The sequence below is a fragment of the Amphibalanus amphitrite genome, unplaced genomic scaffold (assembly GCF_019059575.1).
Source record: "Amphibalanus amphitrite isolate SeventyFive unplaced genomic scaffold, NRLGWU_Aamphi_draft 000726F_arrow, whole genome shotgun sequence".
NCBI classification, from domain to species: domain Eukaryota; kingdom Metazoa; phylum Arthropoda; class Thecostraca; order Balanomorpha; family Balanidae; genus Amphibalanus; species Amphibalanus amphitrite.
In genome coordinates, this window is record NW_024882220.1 from 84,364 (window position 1) to 102,731 (window position 18,368).

At 57.0% G+C, this 18,368-nt stretch overlaps 1 protein-coding gene across 8 annotated transcripts in view; it reads right to left on the reverse strand.

Annotated features, from left to right (window-relative positions):
• LOC122365261 (ephrin type-B receptor 1-B-like) overlaps positions 1-18,368 on the reverse strand; it is a 111,977-nt gene that overhangs the window by 20,184 nt on the left and 73,425 nt on the right. For all 8 annotated transcript variants that reach the window (XM_043336299.1, XM_043336294.1, XM_043336301.1 and 5 more), the window contains exon 5: positions 931-1,086. In XM_043336299.1, the coding sequence (XP_043192234.1) occupies positions 931-1,086 (156 nt within the window). The remainder of the gene's footprint in view (positions 1-930; positions 1,087-18,368) is intronic.

An 18,368-nucleotide genomic window follows, 5' to 3' on the forward strand; every position in this document is an offset into this window, starting at 1 on the left:
TCTGTCAGACACAAGAACCAGTAGGGCGGTCCTCAGCGATACATCAGGCCTAATGGGATGCCGCGTCGGCAGATAGGCATCGGTATAGATGCTTCTGCGACCCCTGTTTATCATACGAGAGTCGGTTTTTGCATTCTGATTGTTTAGATTCACTGTGGTGCTAGACGAAGAGGGCGTCATTTTATCAGCAGTCGTAACTAGCTCCGTCTGTCACGACTTTGGTAGAGCAAGTGAAATCGCAAAAGGCGATCCTCCCAAACATCTCCAAAGTTGGCAACTTTCAGTCGTAGTTTGCCGAACTTGAGATACATCGATACATTATTTGTGACTCACGGTTTCGGACAAATCGCATATCTTGGGACGTCGGGGCGTATTTGGTGCTCACATAAAGATCATATCTTTCCTGATATGACATTAATGGCCGCTGACCTTGTAACTTCAAAGCTGCTGTTTGATGTCGAGCGACACTTACCTATTCCCGTCGCAGATTTGGTCTTTTCTTCGAACGAATTTAATCGTGACTTGTATAACTCACGATCCATATGACCACAAATCCGTCGAGGCTGTAAGCCATGCTGACTGATCCGGCCAGTTTCCATGCCATTTTCCCGCAACGAGCTGTCCCCGCATCCCACATGCTCGGGCAGAACGGGCCCAGCAGAATCGCAGCCAACACATCACACCGCACGTCCATATGGTGAAATCATCGACCTTCAAACACGCCAGTAAAACATATCGCACCAATCTTGGCACGTTAGAAACCTTCCTGACTTCCACGTTTCACTGGAATAGCTGAAATTTATTGACACAGCTTTGTAACACTACCGGCTACCGCATGCATCCAACCACAACCACTATTGTCCTCCCATATCCCTCTACACTTCCAGACCCCGGATCCCTGCCGGTGCTACCGCGCCCTGTGCTACTTACGTGTACAGGGCGCGTCTCGTGGGTCCTTGGCCGCCCTATGGTAGCCGGCCTCGCAGTGACACTGCACGGAGGCCGCGTACGAAGCGCTGCTGTGGTCGGGACAAGCGCGACAGGAGCTGTTTCCCACCGTGTGCTTGAACTGCGACGGGGGACACACTGAAACAGAAAGGAAAGAACGGTCAGTGGCGGCTTGGAGATCGGGCTGTATGGCGCGATTGTTGAGGTTCGTCTGATATAAGCTAGTGGGAAATATGTATGACGGTAGGATCATCACAAGCCTATGCGGTGCGGGCCGCGGGGTTATATCAGGCTTGCTTCACCAACACAATGAGACAGAATAGAAGATGTTGGAGCTGTTATCATCGGACAGGACACAAAAAAGGAACATACAAACACAACAGATACGATCCAGATGATGAGACAGAGCAACTGTAGACAGCAGAAAAGCATAGTGTCACAACAAGAAGTCCCAAACAAGCAACAAGCTGCCTCACTCCTACGTTCCCCCCTGGGACGGATGCTACCAGCCGTGACACGCTACACATCTCCGCTTCTCGCATCACCGACCGTGACATGTCACATCACGGACCGTGACGTGTCACATCACGGACCGTGACGTGTCACAACATACGCCACGTCGTATGGCGCGTCGACTCCGCAACGCCGCTGAGGTGGACAAAGGGTCCGTCTATGAATCATGAACGAAAGAAAGCGTCATGTCTCTCCATACAAGACAACAGCGATGTGACGCGGTGGTCGGAAGTCGGAACTCGCATTCCACTCGAAATCATCTGTGATGTGCTTGTCTAGGGAAGAGGAAACGTGGAGAGGCGCTAATCCTTAGATCATGCCTCCGGACAGCCCTCTGTCGCGCTGAAATATTCCAGGCCCCAGCAGCGCTACAAGGGAAATGAAGAGAGTGACACATCGGGAGACAGGACGCCTTGTCTTGATACCCCAGTTAAAACAGGGACCACCCCGGCGTTCCAGCTTCCTCCGACGGGACGCCAAGATTCCCACGACTCGAAACGAGGAAGTCACATAAGTCAATATCAACATAGAAAGACGCTCAGAGACTTAGTGGAAGCTATGCAAAACAGGCGCCGAGATGCAGAGACAGATGGCTTTACGACGGATGATGTAGGAGCATCTTTGTGTTCTTTTGTTTTGTTTTGTAAAGCTTTCCCGGCGATCCATATCTTGCCTGTGTCTGAGAAGTCTGCACACTGCAGCGACTGGTATCCTTGATAAACATTACGTTTCCAGTTCATTTGCACAAACTGGTCAGCGGCTGCACGTCACACCACACTCTGACAAAGGCCACCCGTCGTGGTCGGTAAGGAGCCGGTCTGTGACAGTGGTGACGGCCGGACCACCGGCGACGCGACGCCACTTCCTCTAGACCCGTTCTCCTTCCTTATACAAAGTTCCCTCGGATATCTACTCTCTCACTTACACTACAGGGTGTCTCAGAAGTTCGTTCACAGGTACCAGCCATGCTTTTTTGTCAATAATTCTGAATCAACAAGAAATTAACAGTCGAAATTTTGCATGGGCATTGGTGACAACCTTCCTCAAGCAGTCTCATTGTTTTCAAGTGCATTCGACCCTTCATGAGCTCACAAAAAGGGTTCACCTCTGACCATGGGTCAGGCACGAAAATGTAGGTTGCAAAGTCGGGTATGTCGTGAAACTCTGTTTCAGGAGTAATGGGAATGGTTAAGTCGGAAATGACACATGGCTAAGTGTCGGCGAGGATGAGTGCAACATGATGATCATCTCATAAAAACGGTGGCTAAAATTTTTGAAGGACGAAACCATGCGAGACTAACGGCGTTTTGAACGACCCTCGCACGACAGCAGACTCGTGTTCCGGAAAGCAGCTGAAAATGCGGTCATAACTATTGAAAACTGGCAAGAAGGTCACAGACAGAGGTTACCCATTTTAAAAAAGTGCAGGTCATCGTAAAATAAAGACAAATTATAATTTAAAATTGTTTATAATATCTGTAACGCTAATTTTTGGGGACAATAACACAAAAATCGTCAATGCCAAGGACACCTGACCCTCCAAAAGTGTCAGTTATTGTAAAATTTTATCTAGCGAAGTTTCAAGAGGCAGATCTGCAGCGAATAATTTTCTTCTAAACACAAAATCCCGATAAAACCACACGATGGACAGGTTTGGGCCGTTTACAAAGCAGAACATCCCCCGAGGAAAACACTCCGCAACCGAGCGAAGGTCTTGGCATGGGGAATGACGAGCGCTTGGAATTTGCAAAATTTGCACAATGTGTCTGAGAAACAGACGTCCGACACATTCTGCTACCATATGATGCGAAAAATTTACTCCTGGCACTTCCCGTTTGTTCAGGACTGGGGTCGTTTTGAAAAGGAAAATGGCGCTTGGGATGTCGGCGCCAGTCATTCATGAAGGAGTTAGCGCTAGAGAATGCCTACAAAATACTCAAGAATGGTGTCCATGCAAGCTGTCGGCTTTCAGGGAAAATCAGATGTTGCCGGGGAGCTAGTCAAAACTAAATCCGACGCAGAAACTGCAGGGGATTCCCCTGCAAGAGCTTGAAAGCTGGTAACCTTTTATCAGCCTCCGGCAGCTGACGGAGCAACAAAAATCGGTATGGGCAAATATTTTGGAGATACAGCAAAAGGGTTGGTTTCCAACCTTCTTAATCAGTTGTCAAAGCATGCATATTTGTCTAGTGTACACACAGACACCAAAATTGTATACTTTTGGCCGGTTCTTGTATGCTTTATTGGCATGGGAAATGTGTGAACGAACTTTTGAGACACCCTGTACATCCCTTCCGACTCACCCTCCCTATAAATAGAGGTCCTTAAGCACCCTAAGTCCTCCTTCCCAAATTGACAAAGCCATACTGCTCTGAGTCCACATTCCGCTTTCATACGTTTTCACATTATACGGTTTTAATTCTGCGCTACACGAACAGGAATGCAAGTCGTTATTAGAAGCTACGTCACCTTGTAAAACAGCCGAACGAAATTGCCGGCAAACCCGTCTTTCCCGGTGACAAAGATTCAGTATCGAACCACCAAGGATGCTTGAGTGTGCATCGAGCAAATATCTCCAACCAAAACTAACGTTCATCCGATGGCTATTCAGCGGCTGAGCCATGCAGCAGAGCTCTGTGTAGTCAGTCTGAGGCGGCTGCAGTGCAGCTGCAGCCCGCTGACGGAGATCACCCACACCCCATCACGATCCCGACCTCCTGCGCCGATCGGACGGGTCTGGAGAGGGTGAGACCGGACAGCCCGGCCGCCCCATGCGGCTGTGAACGTCAGGGCGCGGACGGACCAGCATTCATCATGGGAGGAGAACAGGGCTCCTCGGTCAGCGCTTCGAGCTATCGGCATTCATCGGGCGGCTGGCGGTAGACGATTGTGGATCGACTGTTCACGGTGGAGAGTCGGGAATGTCTTCCACGGCGGACAGTTGGACTTTCTGTCCACATTGGAAAGCCCCTCGCCAGCAGCAGCCAACGGTAGGCCACTGAGCGCCCCCGCCGTCAACTGTCAGCGGCTCGGTACGTCAATGTGTCAGCAGTAGGCCGAGCTGTCTCAGATCGGTGTGATTCCCTGGCAGGCAGCGATCGCCAGCTATCTACGAGCAGTCACCGCCAAAGACAAACGGCTGCTTATTCGGCACTAACGCACCGGCTCGCCGCGCTATCAGTCGGCGATCGAGCCCGATCTCTCGACCGGGGGCTGCCGAGGCCTATCGTGGCGATGCATGTTTCATGAGCGCCGCCGGTGGCTCGTGACTGGAACACGGACCCCGGCCGTGGCCGGCGACAGCTCGACGGTCTCCTACGCAGAGCACGGCAGCCGTCAGCGGCTACGGTCGACTACGGCCGGCTACGGCCGGCTACGGCCGGCTGCAGTTGGCTACGGTCGAGTAAAGGTCGACCTCAGCAGCCGCCTCCAGAGAGCACGCCAGAGCTCACACACCACCGCAATAAAACGTAATGAAAAGGTTATGTTCGGTACGCTGAAAAGGACCAGTCCAGCCAACGCCCAGCCAGAATAGAGCCTCTGTCAAATAAGGAAGCTCGTTAACCAGCTGCGGTCCGGTGCCAGCAAAGCCGCACGGTGACAGTTGTCGGCGTGTCGGTCGGCCAGAGCCGCACTCAGCTCGGTCATCACGATGTGAGCACCGCTCCCCGCCCTGGCCGGCTGCTGTGGGCGGCTCTCTGACTGCACAGAGACCAGCCGCGCCGACACACGTAAAACCTGTTGGCACTGCCCCCGCCCGGCGCCGCGCCGCTCCTCCTAGCGCCGCCCCGTGGTCGCGCGCGGCAGGGTGCCAGCAATTCGGCGCGGCGCCTCCGCCCTGGCGCGACAATATGCACGTGCTAAATCACAGTCGACTGACGAGAGCAGTGTCCGGCTGGGAGCAGAGAGGGGACAGAGGGGATACCACAGCAGACCAGCCATGGAGCGTGCCCTGAGAGGCGTGATAGGAGGGAAGGAGAGAGGGAGGGAGGGAGGGAGCCCGGGGGTCCTGAAGGGAGGGTGCAGGGAATGCCATCGGAGCAGCGCAACAGCGACGGGAGGGGCTCGACTCCGAGTCACGCATGGGCGAGTCAGTACAGCCGAGTCGGACTCAGGGCGGAGTCATGTCAGACATGACAGTCCAGGGCGGAGCGCTCCAAATGTCTCCAGAACACAGGGTCGGCCGCCGAGTCATGTCACGTGACATCCGGGCCAGTCGCAGAGGAAAAACGGCCACTGCCAGCTGCGCAGCAGCGGAAACTATGAATGGTCACAAAGGAAAGCACCACGCAGTTATCTTTGGTACCGAGGAAAGCACCGAGCGGAAGGTTATCGCAACGATACCAAACACTTCTTAGAAACAAAAGTCTGGCACCTTTCATGCATGGCTGAGTGTTCTGGAGTTTACCACGACTCTGTTGTTTCGCCTGAGAATCACTGTTGTTGCCTCGTCGGCACTACATCGCATGACGCTAGAGACTGGCCAAGACGGTGTTATAGGTACCAAACGATTTTCACGACTGAAGACATTGTTTGTTCCAGCGCCTGCCTCAAGCCGATATGCTCCTATGAAATATTTTATCGCATGGAACATGACGGAACACCTGCAACAATAGCACGTTTCCTTGCACGAACGGACGCGACGCGAGACTGTGAACCCCCATGTCGAGGATTTACTTTGTGACGACAAGCACCGGGCCTCGTCAAGTCCGGAATAGGCCGAATTCCAACACTGCGGTCATCCCTGACTTCTGAAGACGCCATTAGGCTCCCCCTGACATTGACATACGGCTCGAGTCAAGTTTCGAATTAAGTAGACAAATCACACGAGGGCCTTAAACTCATTGTGCTCAATTCCGCGACCAAAGTTCGCAAAGCACGGGTATGCAATTTCAGAGCGCCCGACCAGCTAGTCAGCGAATATGACGGAGCATCACTGAAAGTTAGTGCGATTTATGTGGGATTGAAAATTAAGCCAGGCTCGCGCAATCTTCAGCACTGGTGCTCTCCAGAAATTGTGGTATAGGCGACAGCGAGGGACGCGCACTGATGGGCATCATCAAGCGCTTTACATCGAGAGAAGGCGCATTTGGACCTCGCTCACAACAGACTCTCAGGGGACCAGATGACACACCAGCAACAAAGAGGGATTCTCTTTGATTAAGAAACTCGCTCGTATCAAAAGCAAGGCGTGACACTGTGCAACCGGCTAGAGAGCCGCGCAGTCCATCCTCACAGTGAAGCAAACGCGTCCAAGCATACCACGACCCTTCCAGCTCACGCTTTCCTCACACATTCCTTTCGCACAAATAACGTCCAGCACCTCTTTTGTCGTCAGCTCACAGCTCTGAATCGCACTCTCACGCACAGATGGATTTCGTCGTGCCTTTCAGTGTCATCTGCAACAAAGCTCGGGGGCATTCAGCGCCTTGCAATGCTTACAGCGCCATTCCTGGCGTTGCATACCACGAGGTCGCGGTGGCGGGCCGCACCCCTCTCCTCCCCATGCTTTGCCCCGGGACTGGGTTCTACTGTCCGGCACCACTGCACAACCGGAGTGCTCTCCCGACCCGTCCAGACCCGCTCTGAACAAAGCCGCCGCCGCCTTAATTCCCGCTGATTCCTGACAAATCCATCTTGTGCACCAGCCGGTGGCGGCCCCGCGGGCTGGCTGCCTGGCTCGCCGGGTAGACGGATTCGTGGTACGCGGAGCTGAGCACGAGGGCCGGTCTGGCTCGCTCGGTTCTGCTCAGGCTTCACTGGAGCCATGATGCTGCCGTCACGGTGGTTAGGGCGGTGGAGCAGCACGGTAGGCCCTCCACCCAGCAGCCCGAGCACAGACCCAGCCGAGCAGGTATGCACATTATCTGCCGCGGTGTATCACCCGGAGCTGCTCCCCTCCCTCGCCCCTTCTCCGGGTGGCCCGCGGCGCTCAGAGCTGAGATCTCACCACGGCTCTGACCGACCCACCGGGCGCAGAGTCGCATTCCGGGCGGACCGCGGGCCGCCGCGCCGCCGGCGCCCTGTGCAACTTGCAGCCCGTGCAGCGGTGCGCGCAGAGCGAGCCGGCACCAGCCGGTAGCCAGCCGCGCTCTATCAGCTCCGGACATCGCCATAAAAATGGTGATTTGTCCGGCGTGCATTTGTTGTCCTCTCTCTCGTGAGCAAGAGCAGTGATTGCTCCCGAGATATTCCTCGAGCAGCGGCCGATCGCAATTTATAGTTTACTCACTTCTTGGAATCAGGTTATGACTGTGTATGGTAATGAGGACAATTACCATGGATAGAAGACTCCTGTGGAGTGTGCTGCATGCACGATTTTATTTCGCCACCGGTGGGCTTTGCATTCCGTGGTAGATTTGAAAGCCACGTCGTGAATCCCTGCTGGTGGCGCTAAATCAATGAAGGAGACATTGATACCGCCATATCTGTAGGGAAATGTTCTTTTCGCGCAGCACATGTGAGTTAAGTATTAAAATGGTTCGTAATATTGAATCACATTTTTCAGGTAGCTGGGCGTTTCTCATTTGTTGCAGCTGTAGATTTGTACGCTTCTGCAGCGCTTAATAAAATCATTAACCTCAAAACGTACGTCACAGTTCTGAATAATAAACCAAAGATAGCGCCGGCGAGGAGCAATGCTGTTTCTTATGCATGGACGGTCCAAATTACAGTCCTGCATTAAACGCGTTACGTCAGTCGTCAATTTAGCGCCGTCCTCTTTAATCCTGTTTAACAGCGCGTGCCGGCGATAGCGGAGGCAAAACGACATCTCTGGACTGAGCTCATCTCCGGTCCAGCCGCCGCCGCATGGCGCAAATGACGTCACCAAAACACCGGACCGACCATTAAACCCTCTCCCCCGACGTTCGCGCCGACTCCGACGCGACAACGGCGCATAAACTGTCTCGCAGAAGCACGGATAACGTCACTCCGATTAATTTCTGCGTCGCGTCGGAAGCGCCTATTTCCTCCACTGCGCGATAGGCGTCGCTTGTCGCTCTCTCGCGGCTAGCACCCCTTCACTAACGACAAATAAATCACACTCGATCCGGCCGCTGTTTCCGCGGCCGCTCGCTATCTTCCCCAAGAGGCGGCGTCTCCCTCGCACGCCTCACGCGGCACGTGCCACCAAAACACGCGCGCGCCGCCCCACATTGTAAGCCCGTGTTGCGCGCCGTCGCTCGCATTGTGCCCCCGTCTCGAACCGGGCCCCGTCAGAGCGCAATTTCCGGAAAACCATCAGTGCCGTTTTCATCAATTCTTGCGCTATCGGCCGACTTAATGGTTCCATGAATAAGAAACGAGCGCCGCCTCCACAATTGCCGTCCGTTGGTGAGAATAATGGGATCGCAGAAAGCAGAAGGCGAACTCTCGATCGGGATCGTGGCCAACCAATGATCGGCAGATTCATTCGGGATCATTTGAAGTCATTTGATGCCACTTCGGCTAGCCCTGCACCCATCAAAGTTTTCGGGAAGATTGCGAAATATCTCGTTCATTACTTTTCCATCATCCGCTCCGTTGCAAGTTTCTTACCCGTGATTCGCTGCAAACCCCGACTGTGTCTCTTTAAACTGGCGCCAGTGGCCTCGTCTCGAGTCCGCCGGGGGCGTTGTTGGCGGCACTCCGAGCCGGTCATAGCCCGCCGCTGGCGCGGTTCCCTGGGATTGTGAGCCGTGCGGCCACCGCCGCCCACCACAGTATCCGGTGGACGGGGAATTATGGCACACCGCACGGCAAGTTTCGTATTCAGAGCTCCGGCGCCGCCTCCACCCCCGCCGCCGCCGCCGCGTCGTACCACCTGCACCTACCGCCTCCGCCCCCGCCATCGCGACCACCCCACCACCGCCGCCGCCGCCGCTGCTGCCTCCATCTCCATCCCAAACAGCCTCAACGTCGTCTGACCGAAATTCCGAGCCGCGCATTTAGCCGCGTATAAACAACAAGGGTCTGCAATCGCGACCATCTTGCGCAGCGGGCGGCCGGGCCGTTAGGGCCATGTGCCGTCCGGTTCTGGGCGACACTGGACCTTATGGAGGCGGCGAGCCGGGCCACAGCGTCCGCCGGCCTCCCCCGGTTCGGGATAAAGAGGATAGAGCTCGGAGGCCAGACAGCAGGAAAACACCGGCCGGATATACGCGACACTTACACGCACCGGGCGGCGACAAAAAGCGCAGAGCGCCACTGCGCGCCACTGCGAGATGAGTCCGGGGCAGCCAGGAGGCGGGCGGCGGGCAGCGGCGGGCGGCGAACGGCGGACGGCGGGCGGCGGGCGGCGGGCGGCGGGCGGGAGATATATCGAGGCCAGAGCACCATGTTTGTAGCCTCTCAGCAGCCCTCGGTCGATGATTTCAGCCGAGCAACAGGCTGTGATCGGCCACTGGACGGCTACAGAGAGTCGAGCCGTTGATGAGAGGGATGGAGAAGGATGGAGACGGAGGGAAAGGATAGAGAATAAACGAGCTAGCAAGAGCGCTGACCGGGGTATGAGGATGGGAGGGGACGAGAGGGAGTAAATGCCGCGCTCAACCAGCCAGCGGCGGAAGGGATCGGAGGCCGACCAGTCTGCTACCATCGCCGCCCGATCAAGCACAAACAGAATCATCAGATCGGCGCACCGGGCCGCCTCCGGGGGACACCTGACGGGGTTTGATGAATGGGAGGGCGGGGACCACCCAGGAGAGCGGCCCGCTGGAGACGCCTCTCGGTATCGCACGAGGGGCAGATGGGACGTCCGGTGGAATTCATCAGATACAGCTCGTTGCATTGTGTATGAAAGAAAACGTGAAACGTGAAAACTGACATTGTTAACACGCCTAAAAAACATTCAACAGATGAACGTTCTTGGATAACACAAATTCGATTTTTGCAACAAAAACTCAGCACAGTGCTCTTGCTCACTTCTCACAATAAGAGCCGTGTGATATTGCGAAGCGTGCAGAGTTGGTTGGCTGAGCGGGTGAGACCACCAGCCGACGCGCTGGTGAGCTGCGCGTGCACGGCCGGTGTTAGCGTCCTGTGAGCGGCCGCAGTCTCCCACAACAATTGTCCGTATGGCCAGCGTGTGACCAGGTGAAAAACGAGCGTTCCTCCGCCACTACCTGCTCCGAAGACGGAAACGAAAGCAGTCCTGGACACCCTAATGAAAACTGAGCGGCACCAGATCCTCCAACAGCCGCCCGCGTCCCCCACGAGACGGGGCAAATCAATGCAGACCGGGACCCACGCCGCCGGAGTCCCACTGAGCGCACAAAGCCGCTCCGAGTCCGTCGCCCTCGCTGGTCACCCAATGGAGCGAGCCGGGCTTTTTCCGAGCGGCCCGCGTCGGTCCTCGCCCGAAGACGCAAACAAACAGGAGCGATGGCGGGGGTGGCGGGCGCGGGCCGGGGCGGGGCGGGGGCGGGGGCGGCAGGTAGTCCCACCGACGACAAGCCGGGTGGTCCGCCGGTGAACTAGCCGTGAAGCAGAGCGGATGACCAATCAGTGACCGGTGCGGCCGAGATGGGACCGACGTAACGGTCAGAGCGACCACTTCCGCCATCCTGCGGGCCCGACCGGCCGGCACGACACAGGCACAAAGGCGGGGTACACGCAGACCCTGAGCAAAGGATAAAGGGGAAAAACGAGCCACGACACACCATTCATTTCTCAGAGGAACGGCTTTCAGACCAATTTGGCTAAGTCGCCTTTCATGCAAGCCAGCGAATGTCCATTTATTCAGTCGAAATGATAGAAGCACCAACGCAAAAACAACCAAATCTCGAAACAATGCTCATTGCTACTCAAAACAAAGAAGCCAATATTCTTTCTGTTGAAAGTTCCACCACAATAAGTCCACCAATGGCCTCCAGTTTGCACACATTACGCAACAGTGGACCGTGGACAGGACACATTCCCAGGTGATGACGTCACGCCGGAAGGTCCCACGCCGGGTCGGGGTCGCTGCCTTGCCAAACGGTGCACCCTGGGACACAACCGGACACTGCCCGCTGTTCAGCGTACGAAAGGGAAGGGGCTCATTGAAGAAGTGTAACGTCTCACCGCATGGTATGCTGTGGAGACTCTGGGGTATTACACCCCGAGGGAAGACAATATACGAGGACCTTGGAATGCGCGTTGCGCGTCTGTTCACTACGGTGCGCCAAGGATAAGCCCCCGAGGCTTCAGACGAGGGACAGGAACCTGTCACATATGGACAGGGCCGGCACTGTTCGCCCGGCACGCTGTTATATCGCCTTTCAACGCGTCGCCGTCCAAATGGGCCGGCGCCTCCGACCCCACATTCCGAGGCGTCATTACAGCAGCGACGAATGTCGCAGAATGTGCTGCCGAGCGTTCGCCGCGCACCGTAATGGGTGCAAGTGCCGCGTTTGCTCCACAAATGACAGGCCAAGGAGAAAACACGACAAATAGGAGGCACACGAAACGACGGCAATGCATGGGTATGTGGACAAATAAAACCACCCATGATCGCTCACTAATGACACGACTCAAGCCCGTTATAACATCCGTCTGCGATTCTGTGTTGCATCTTTGTTGTCAGAACAACTTGGGCGTAGCTCCAGTCCAGCGTAAGTCCACCGCTCGCGCACCATCCTCCCACCGCGCACATTGTTATCCCCACCGGCATGCGCCACCCAGGCATAATAGGCATCAACATGACGACCCGCGGCAAAAACGACCGCTGCTCGCCGCACAAAAACCGGCCGACAGTCGCGGCCGGTGCGCGGAGCCTTGGGAATCGGCCATCGCCCGGTCCAGTTGAGACTCGGTGCACTGAGGAGTTTCCGCTGCGGCGGCCGGCGGCGCGGCGCGGTCCGGTCCCTCACCGGGCGAGGAGCGGTGCAGCGCTGTAACCGACCTTGGCTGACCGAGCGTGGCCGGCCGGCCGGCGTGCACGCCCATTACCGGAGCGGAGGAATCCGCCTGGCCGGCCGCTCTCCCACCGCCCCCGCCCCCGCCCCGCGGCACGGCATGGGGGGGGGAGGGGGGGGGGCAGTCGTCGGTCGTGCCGGTGAGTGGTCGCTCGCTCGGCCTGCACACCATTACCATGGTAAGGTCGTCAATTACCGGCCCTGCCCCGATCGCTCCCACTGCCGACAGACACCCGATCGACAAACGCTCCCAACGCTCTGCCCCAGACAGCAGCGACTCCTCTGCTCTCTCTTCGCTCTACCTTTTCCATCCCTCTCTTATCGGTCAGACAGACACCTTCTTTTCATTTTATCTATGCCTACGCCCTGGCCCCATTCCAGCACATGACTTATCCATCAGTTCTGTTGTGTTTTGTTCCGTCCTGTTTTGTTCTAGCTACCCCGTTCAGTGTTGGGCCGCACCCATGCCGCACCAAACACCACTAACCGTCAGACGAACTAAAAGCGTCTCAAGGATACCGCTCGAGATGGTTTGGCGATAATTCCGACAGCTTCTGCCCTTTACTTTTTGCCTGCGTTGCCATTGTTTTCAGGTTTTTCGCTGCGGGTTTTTGTTCCGAGATTCTGTCTCGCGGCGGTGGACCGGCTATGCTTCACTTCTGGCGCGGCAGTTGTGGTCACGGCGAGGGTCAGCCTCCATTCGTTCGGGCCACGGCGGCTCACCATCTGGCAGCACAGCTCGATCTGGCAGCCGCTCGATGAAACAATCACTCCGTCGGCGTCACGTCGGCCATATTTATTGGTGTTCTGCGTCATTTGACAACGCCGTTGGCACTAATGAAGCGGGCCAACGGCGGCGGCGGCGGCGCGACGAGGGCGAATGCAGCGCAGTCGCGGCATATTGAGCCCGCTGCGGCGGATTTGGCGCGGCGATCGCGCCGGATCTGCCCCACTGGCGCGCCGGCGACAATGGGGCCGTTTAATTAAAGTGGGATAGATACCTAGCTGAGGGAGCAGCCATTATGGTAATACGCCACGCCACTGGATACGTTGTCACGACGCCTAACGGCTGTTAGCTAAATAGAGCGCCGGCTGCCGCGACTGCCGACGCCAAAAACGTCCGGCCGCACAAAGGGGGCGATCGAGGTTACTCAGCCTACCCACGAGCGAGCGAACCATCGTCGTAACATCATCTGCGCTGCGCTCACCGCCTAGTTCCACGACCATCAAGCTTAATGGACCGACCTGACGAGCACTCTCGTCTGTCCAATTACAGGTCGCGTTTCTGGTCCTCCATCGCGGCGCAGCTCTGCTGCACGCAACAGGGCGCGTCGGTGACCCGGCAGCCTTGCGAGCGTCCCTCCCCTCCCAGCGTCCTCCCTCTCTCCTCCCGACCGACTACCTTTCCTAGCGAGAAATCACAGCTCGGCCCAATCTCATCTAACTAAACGCGGTGTAAAATTATGTCTTCTCGCCGAGTCACGGCGTCGAGCGGCGGACAAAGACGACGGCCGGAGACACGACGAGCGGCGCAAACCGCCAGTCAGCGCGGCCAGCGCGTCCGTTCACTGTGGCCACACTGGACCGAGCCGTGCCGGGCTAGGGACGACGCTCGCGTGTCCAGCGAGCATCTATCGCACCTCGCACGCAGGCCTGCTTTTTTTGCTCAGTATTTCAAGTGGGTGGATGCGGCATTGAGGCGGTTGGATGGCGGTCGGATGGCGGTCGGGACTCGGTCGGGGCTCGGTTGGGTCTCGGTCGGGCCAGTCTCCGTCTGTGGGTCGTTTCGGGCCGATTTCGGCGCCGGAATGGGGACAGCCGGGCCCGGCAGCGTCGCTCGGTGCGTCCGCCGGGACCCGGCTGACCCGTCGGACGGCGCACCCAGGACCCAGAGCGCCAATTACAGCGACCATTACCGCGCGTCGCACCGGTCCGCTCCTGCCCCGGGCGGCGGACCGGCCGCGCACACAGACCCGACCCGGACCGGACCTGAACTGACCTGGAACCGACCTGACTTGGAACCAACCTGACCCGACCCCACCCGACCCGACCAGGCCCGGACCTGAGCTGACTTGGAACCGACCTGACCCGACTCGTCCCAAACCGACCAAGCCCGAAACCGACCTGACCCCACCCTACCATACCCCACTAACCCGGATCCGACCTGACCTGCCAGAACCACGGTCCGCTCCGATCCGATCAGGCCCGAAAGCGACCACTTCGAACACCACCAATGTAATGTCAGTCCAAGCTGATCCTCAACCGCTCAATGTCGCAGGCTCGCCTCACAACCGCACGTCTAAACCGACCATGCTTCCATCCCAAAGCATTGAACGGCGCGGTCCCAACTCAGCTTCCCATCCGCTCTCCGCGGCGCAATAGCACATCACACGAGCCGTGCTGGCTGGTCGGGTTACACATCAGACCGCTCTGCCGACCGCCGACACAGACGGCCAACGGTACCGCCGGAGATGCTAATAGGAACGGCCACTATATGTTGGCCGGATGACCACCCGTATGATAACCGCGCCCGTGTCCGCCCCGGCTGGCTGTGACGTCATCGGTTCGAGGTAATGACCTCAGCTAGTGGCATAGTGGAGTCGCGGTGAGGGTTTTAACTTTTAACGTTAATCTGAATTCGAGAAACGGGAACTTCGCAATAAAGGTGGCAGAGAATGTCAACGACTTTGGGGAATCGATGAAATTGATAAAGATTCCATTTTACGTCCGTCTACCATTTGAGCGGTCGACCCACCTGAGAGTTTGTGTGGCCAATTTACAGCCTCCTCGTTCACGGTCGATCGTTATCGGCCCAAACTCGGAATAAATTCGGTCGTCACGACCCGGCTCTCGGCGTGTCCGTGCCTTCTCCGGCCGTCTCCTTCCTCGCTCTAACGGTGCCGTCTTCTATCTCAGCGAGTCACGTGACCGAGGCCGCGACCGACAGCCAGGGTCACGTGATGACGGCCCGTTCACGCCAGTTTGAGCATCCCGCTGGTCAGAGGCACGACAAGCTGACCGGGGACGCACGCCGCGCGCCGCGCCGCTCCTTGCCGCGCACCGCGCCGCTTCTCGCCGCTCAGCGCCGCGCCGGCCAACCCGTTAATTTTATTGTTCGATTTGCTGAACAATGTGACTGCGGGCGGCCTGAGCCAGAGAGCAGAACAAATGTGCCTCTCGTCGTGCCATGAATTACATCCAGCGAGCGCCGGCCGGGTCTAGGGAGATCTCGTTAGGGAGAGAACCGGCGAGTTCAGCCTGAGATTAGAGAAACTGCTGTGATGATTCCAAGCAGTGAATTCGTAAATGGCTTTAAATAAAAGAGGTACGATCCGATAGAATGGTAACTGCTACCGAGTTTCATTATTTTCAACATCTGTGTTAGCTGTGCTCTACAGTTAATTCCACTTCGTAAAAATGTAAATGTTATACGAGTATGTAGCATTGTAGACCATAAAGCTTTACACACGATATTTCATCGCTAACAGCGTCACGTTGTCTACCCTCTGCGGAGGGCTCACATACGCCCCTCTTCTTCATCCCTCTCCCCGTCTGTACCCCGCGCCCTCTAACTGTCGGCGGGCGCGCCCCCTGAGCCCGGCTGGTGCGATTGGACGCACCACCAGCCGCCGCCAGATATGGATGGTCCGGGAAATTATTAATACTCGCCCCGTTATTGCTACCCATGACTGAGAGAAATGAGATAATCCGGCTCCGGGCGGGGCTTGTGTGTGAGTGTGTCTGACGGGCCGCCAGCCGTCGCTTCAGATGAGAGGTCAGGAACCCCAACTGAGGGTGGGGTGGCTCATTCTTCGCAGTCCCGTTGCCATTGATAACCAGACAGCCGCCGTCTTCGCTTCCCTGCCGCCGTTGCCGACGATACCGATAACGACGATGACAATGACGACGACGACGATGATGACCACGACGGCGAGTACGTGACACAGGTCTCTCCCCTCGTCCAGCCCGGAAGTGGAAAGCGGCCTCTTCGTGACCGACTCCGCCTAATGATCATCAGTCACGATACGGTCCTCGTGGGTCAGCCCGAGTCATGTCGGCTGACCGCAGGCTCGGCCAGTGAGACCACAGGGCCGGAGACGGGTATTAGAGTGAACGTCCGTGATTGCAGTGCTCTGGCGCGCATGAGTACTACGACTACGACTACGCAGATTAGTGCAAAAGGTGTTGAGGAAGCGAGGCATCTTGCAAAGGAGCTACGATTTGCCAACTTGGTTACGCTTGATTTCACAGGACAAAGGTGGAAGATTTTTTTGATAGAAATTTTGTCCGAATGGATGAATGGGTGGCTATGGGCCCGGGTGCTCCGCTAATTACGTGGAAAGAGTTTGAACATCGGTTTACCTTTACTCCAACAATCTTCGACCTACGTTCCAAAAGTTCGTCCAACGTTTCAACAGCGTACCACTGCCGTCCATTCAACGTCCGACATAAGCTCGACCAGCGCTAGCCGGCCAACGTTCGGCCGGCGTTCGCGGTCAGCGTCCGACCGAAGTCTGTCCCTGTTCCCAGGCTGGCAGCGCTTTGTCGACAAAAGTGCCGCATCACGCTTCATTTCGCGCGCTCCGGCACAATTAATTTGTATCACGACCGCCGGAGCCAGCACATGGCACGTCGATTGCGGCGCTTCCGTCTCAGCGCAGCACGATTCCGGGACCGAAACGAAGTGATGACGCCGCGAAGCCAAGCGACAACACAACAAAGCGAAGCGATTGGTACTGGGCCATCGATGGATGGTCATGCTAGGCCGGCGAATGTAGAGCCAATATCTGGCTGTGAGCGAATTGCGCATCGAATGCGACCATGCGATGGCGGTGGACATGCAGTTTTTCAGTTGACTGGAATGGTCAGTTGGCGACGCTGTCTGATGCTGGGCTGCCCAACCGGTTTGTCCACCCAAAACCAGCTAACGTATTGCACAATCAAGCATTAACGGGACGTTGAATCGTGATTAGCGGGCCGACGTGACACGACGCGACACCGAGCCAGTGGGGTCCAGGGAAGGGGGAGGGGGAGGGGGGGGGGGGCGATAACGAGAAGGGTGGAGAAGAACAAACAGAACCGCGGCGGCCCCGCCGTGGTCGGCCGATAACACGCGCAGTGTGAGCCGAGCCGCGGTGTACAAGGGGTGCGCGGAGTGTTTCTCGCGCGGCGCGCGCGACGAATGCGATATAAGTGCTCGGTTTGGTGTACGGAATAACAGGACAACATCAACGGAGCGACAGGAGACGGACGCATGATGGCAGGTGGGCGCAGCGATAGGCTGCGGGGGGGGGAAGGATCTAGGTAGAACGGCCACGAGGAGACGGGATAGGGGGGGGGGGGACCGTTCGACGGGCGCTATAGTAGTGGGCGTGACGGAGAGGGGCGGGTACCTAGCTGACCACGACACCGTGCGCCTAGAGAGGCCAGCATCTGTGGTCCCCGTCGTGTCATGGCCACGGCCGACGGGTGTGACCTGATCCGTATATGCCGTGTGCACAGGAGGACCTGGTAACTGTGGTCCCCGTCGTGTCATGGCCACGGCCGACGGGTGTGACCTGATCCGTACATGCCGTGTGAACAGGATGACCTGGCAACTGTGGTCCCCGTCGTGTCATGGCCACGGCCGACGGGTGTGACCTGATCCGTACATGCCGTGTGAACAGGATGACCTGGCAACTGTGGTCCCCGTCGTGTCATGGCCACGGCCGACGGGTGCGACCTGATCCGTACATGCCGTGTGAACAGGATGACCTGGTAACTGTGGTCCCCGTCGTGTCATGGCCACGGCCGACGGGTGTGACCTGATCCGTATATGCCGTGTGCACAGGAGGACCTGGCAACTGTGGTCCCCGTCGTGTCATGGCCACGGCCGACGGGTGTGACCTGATCCGTATATGCCGTGTGAACAGGATGACCTGGCAACTGTGGTCCCCGTCGTGTCATGGCCACGGCCGACGGGTGTGACCTGATCCGTACATGCCGTGTGAACAGGATGACCTGGCAACTGTGGTCCCCGTCGTGTCATGG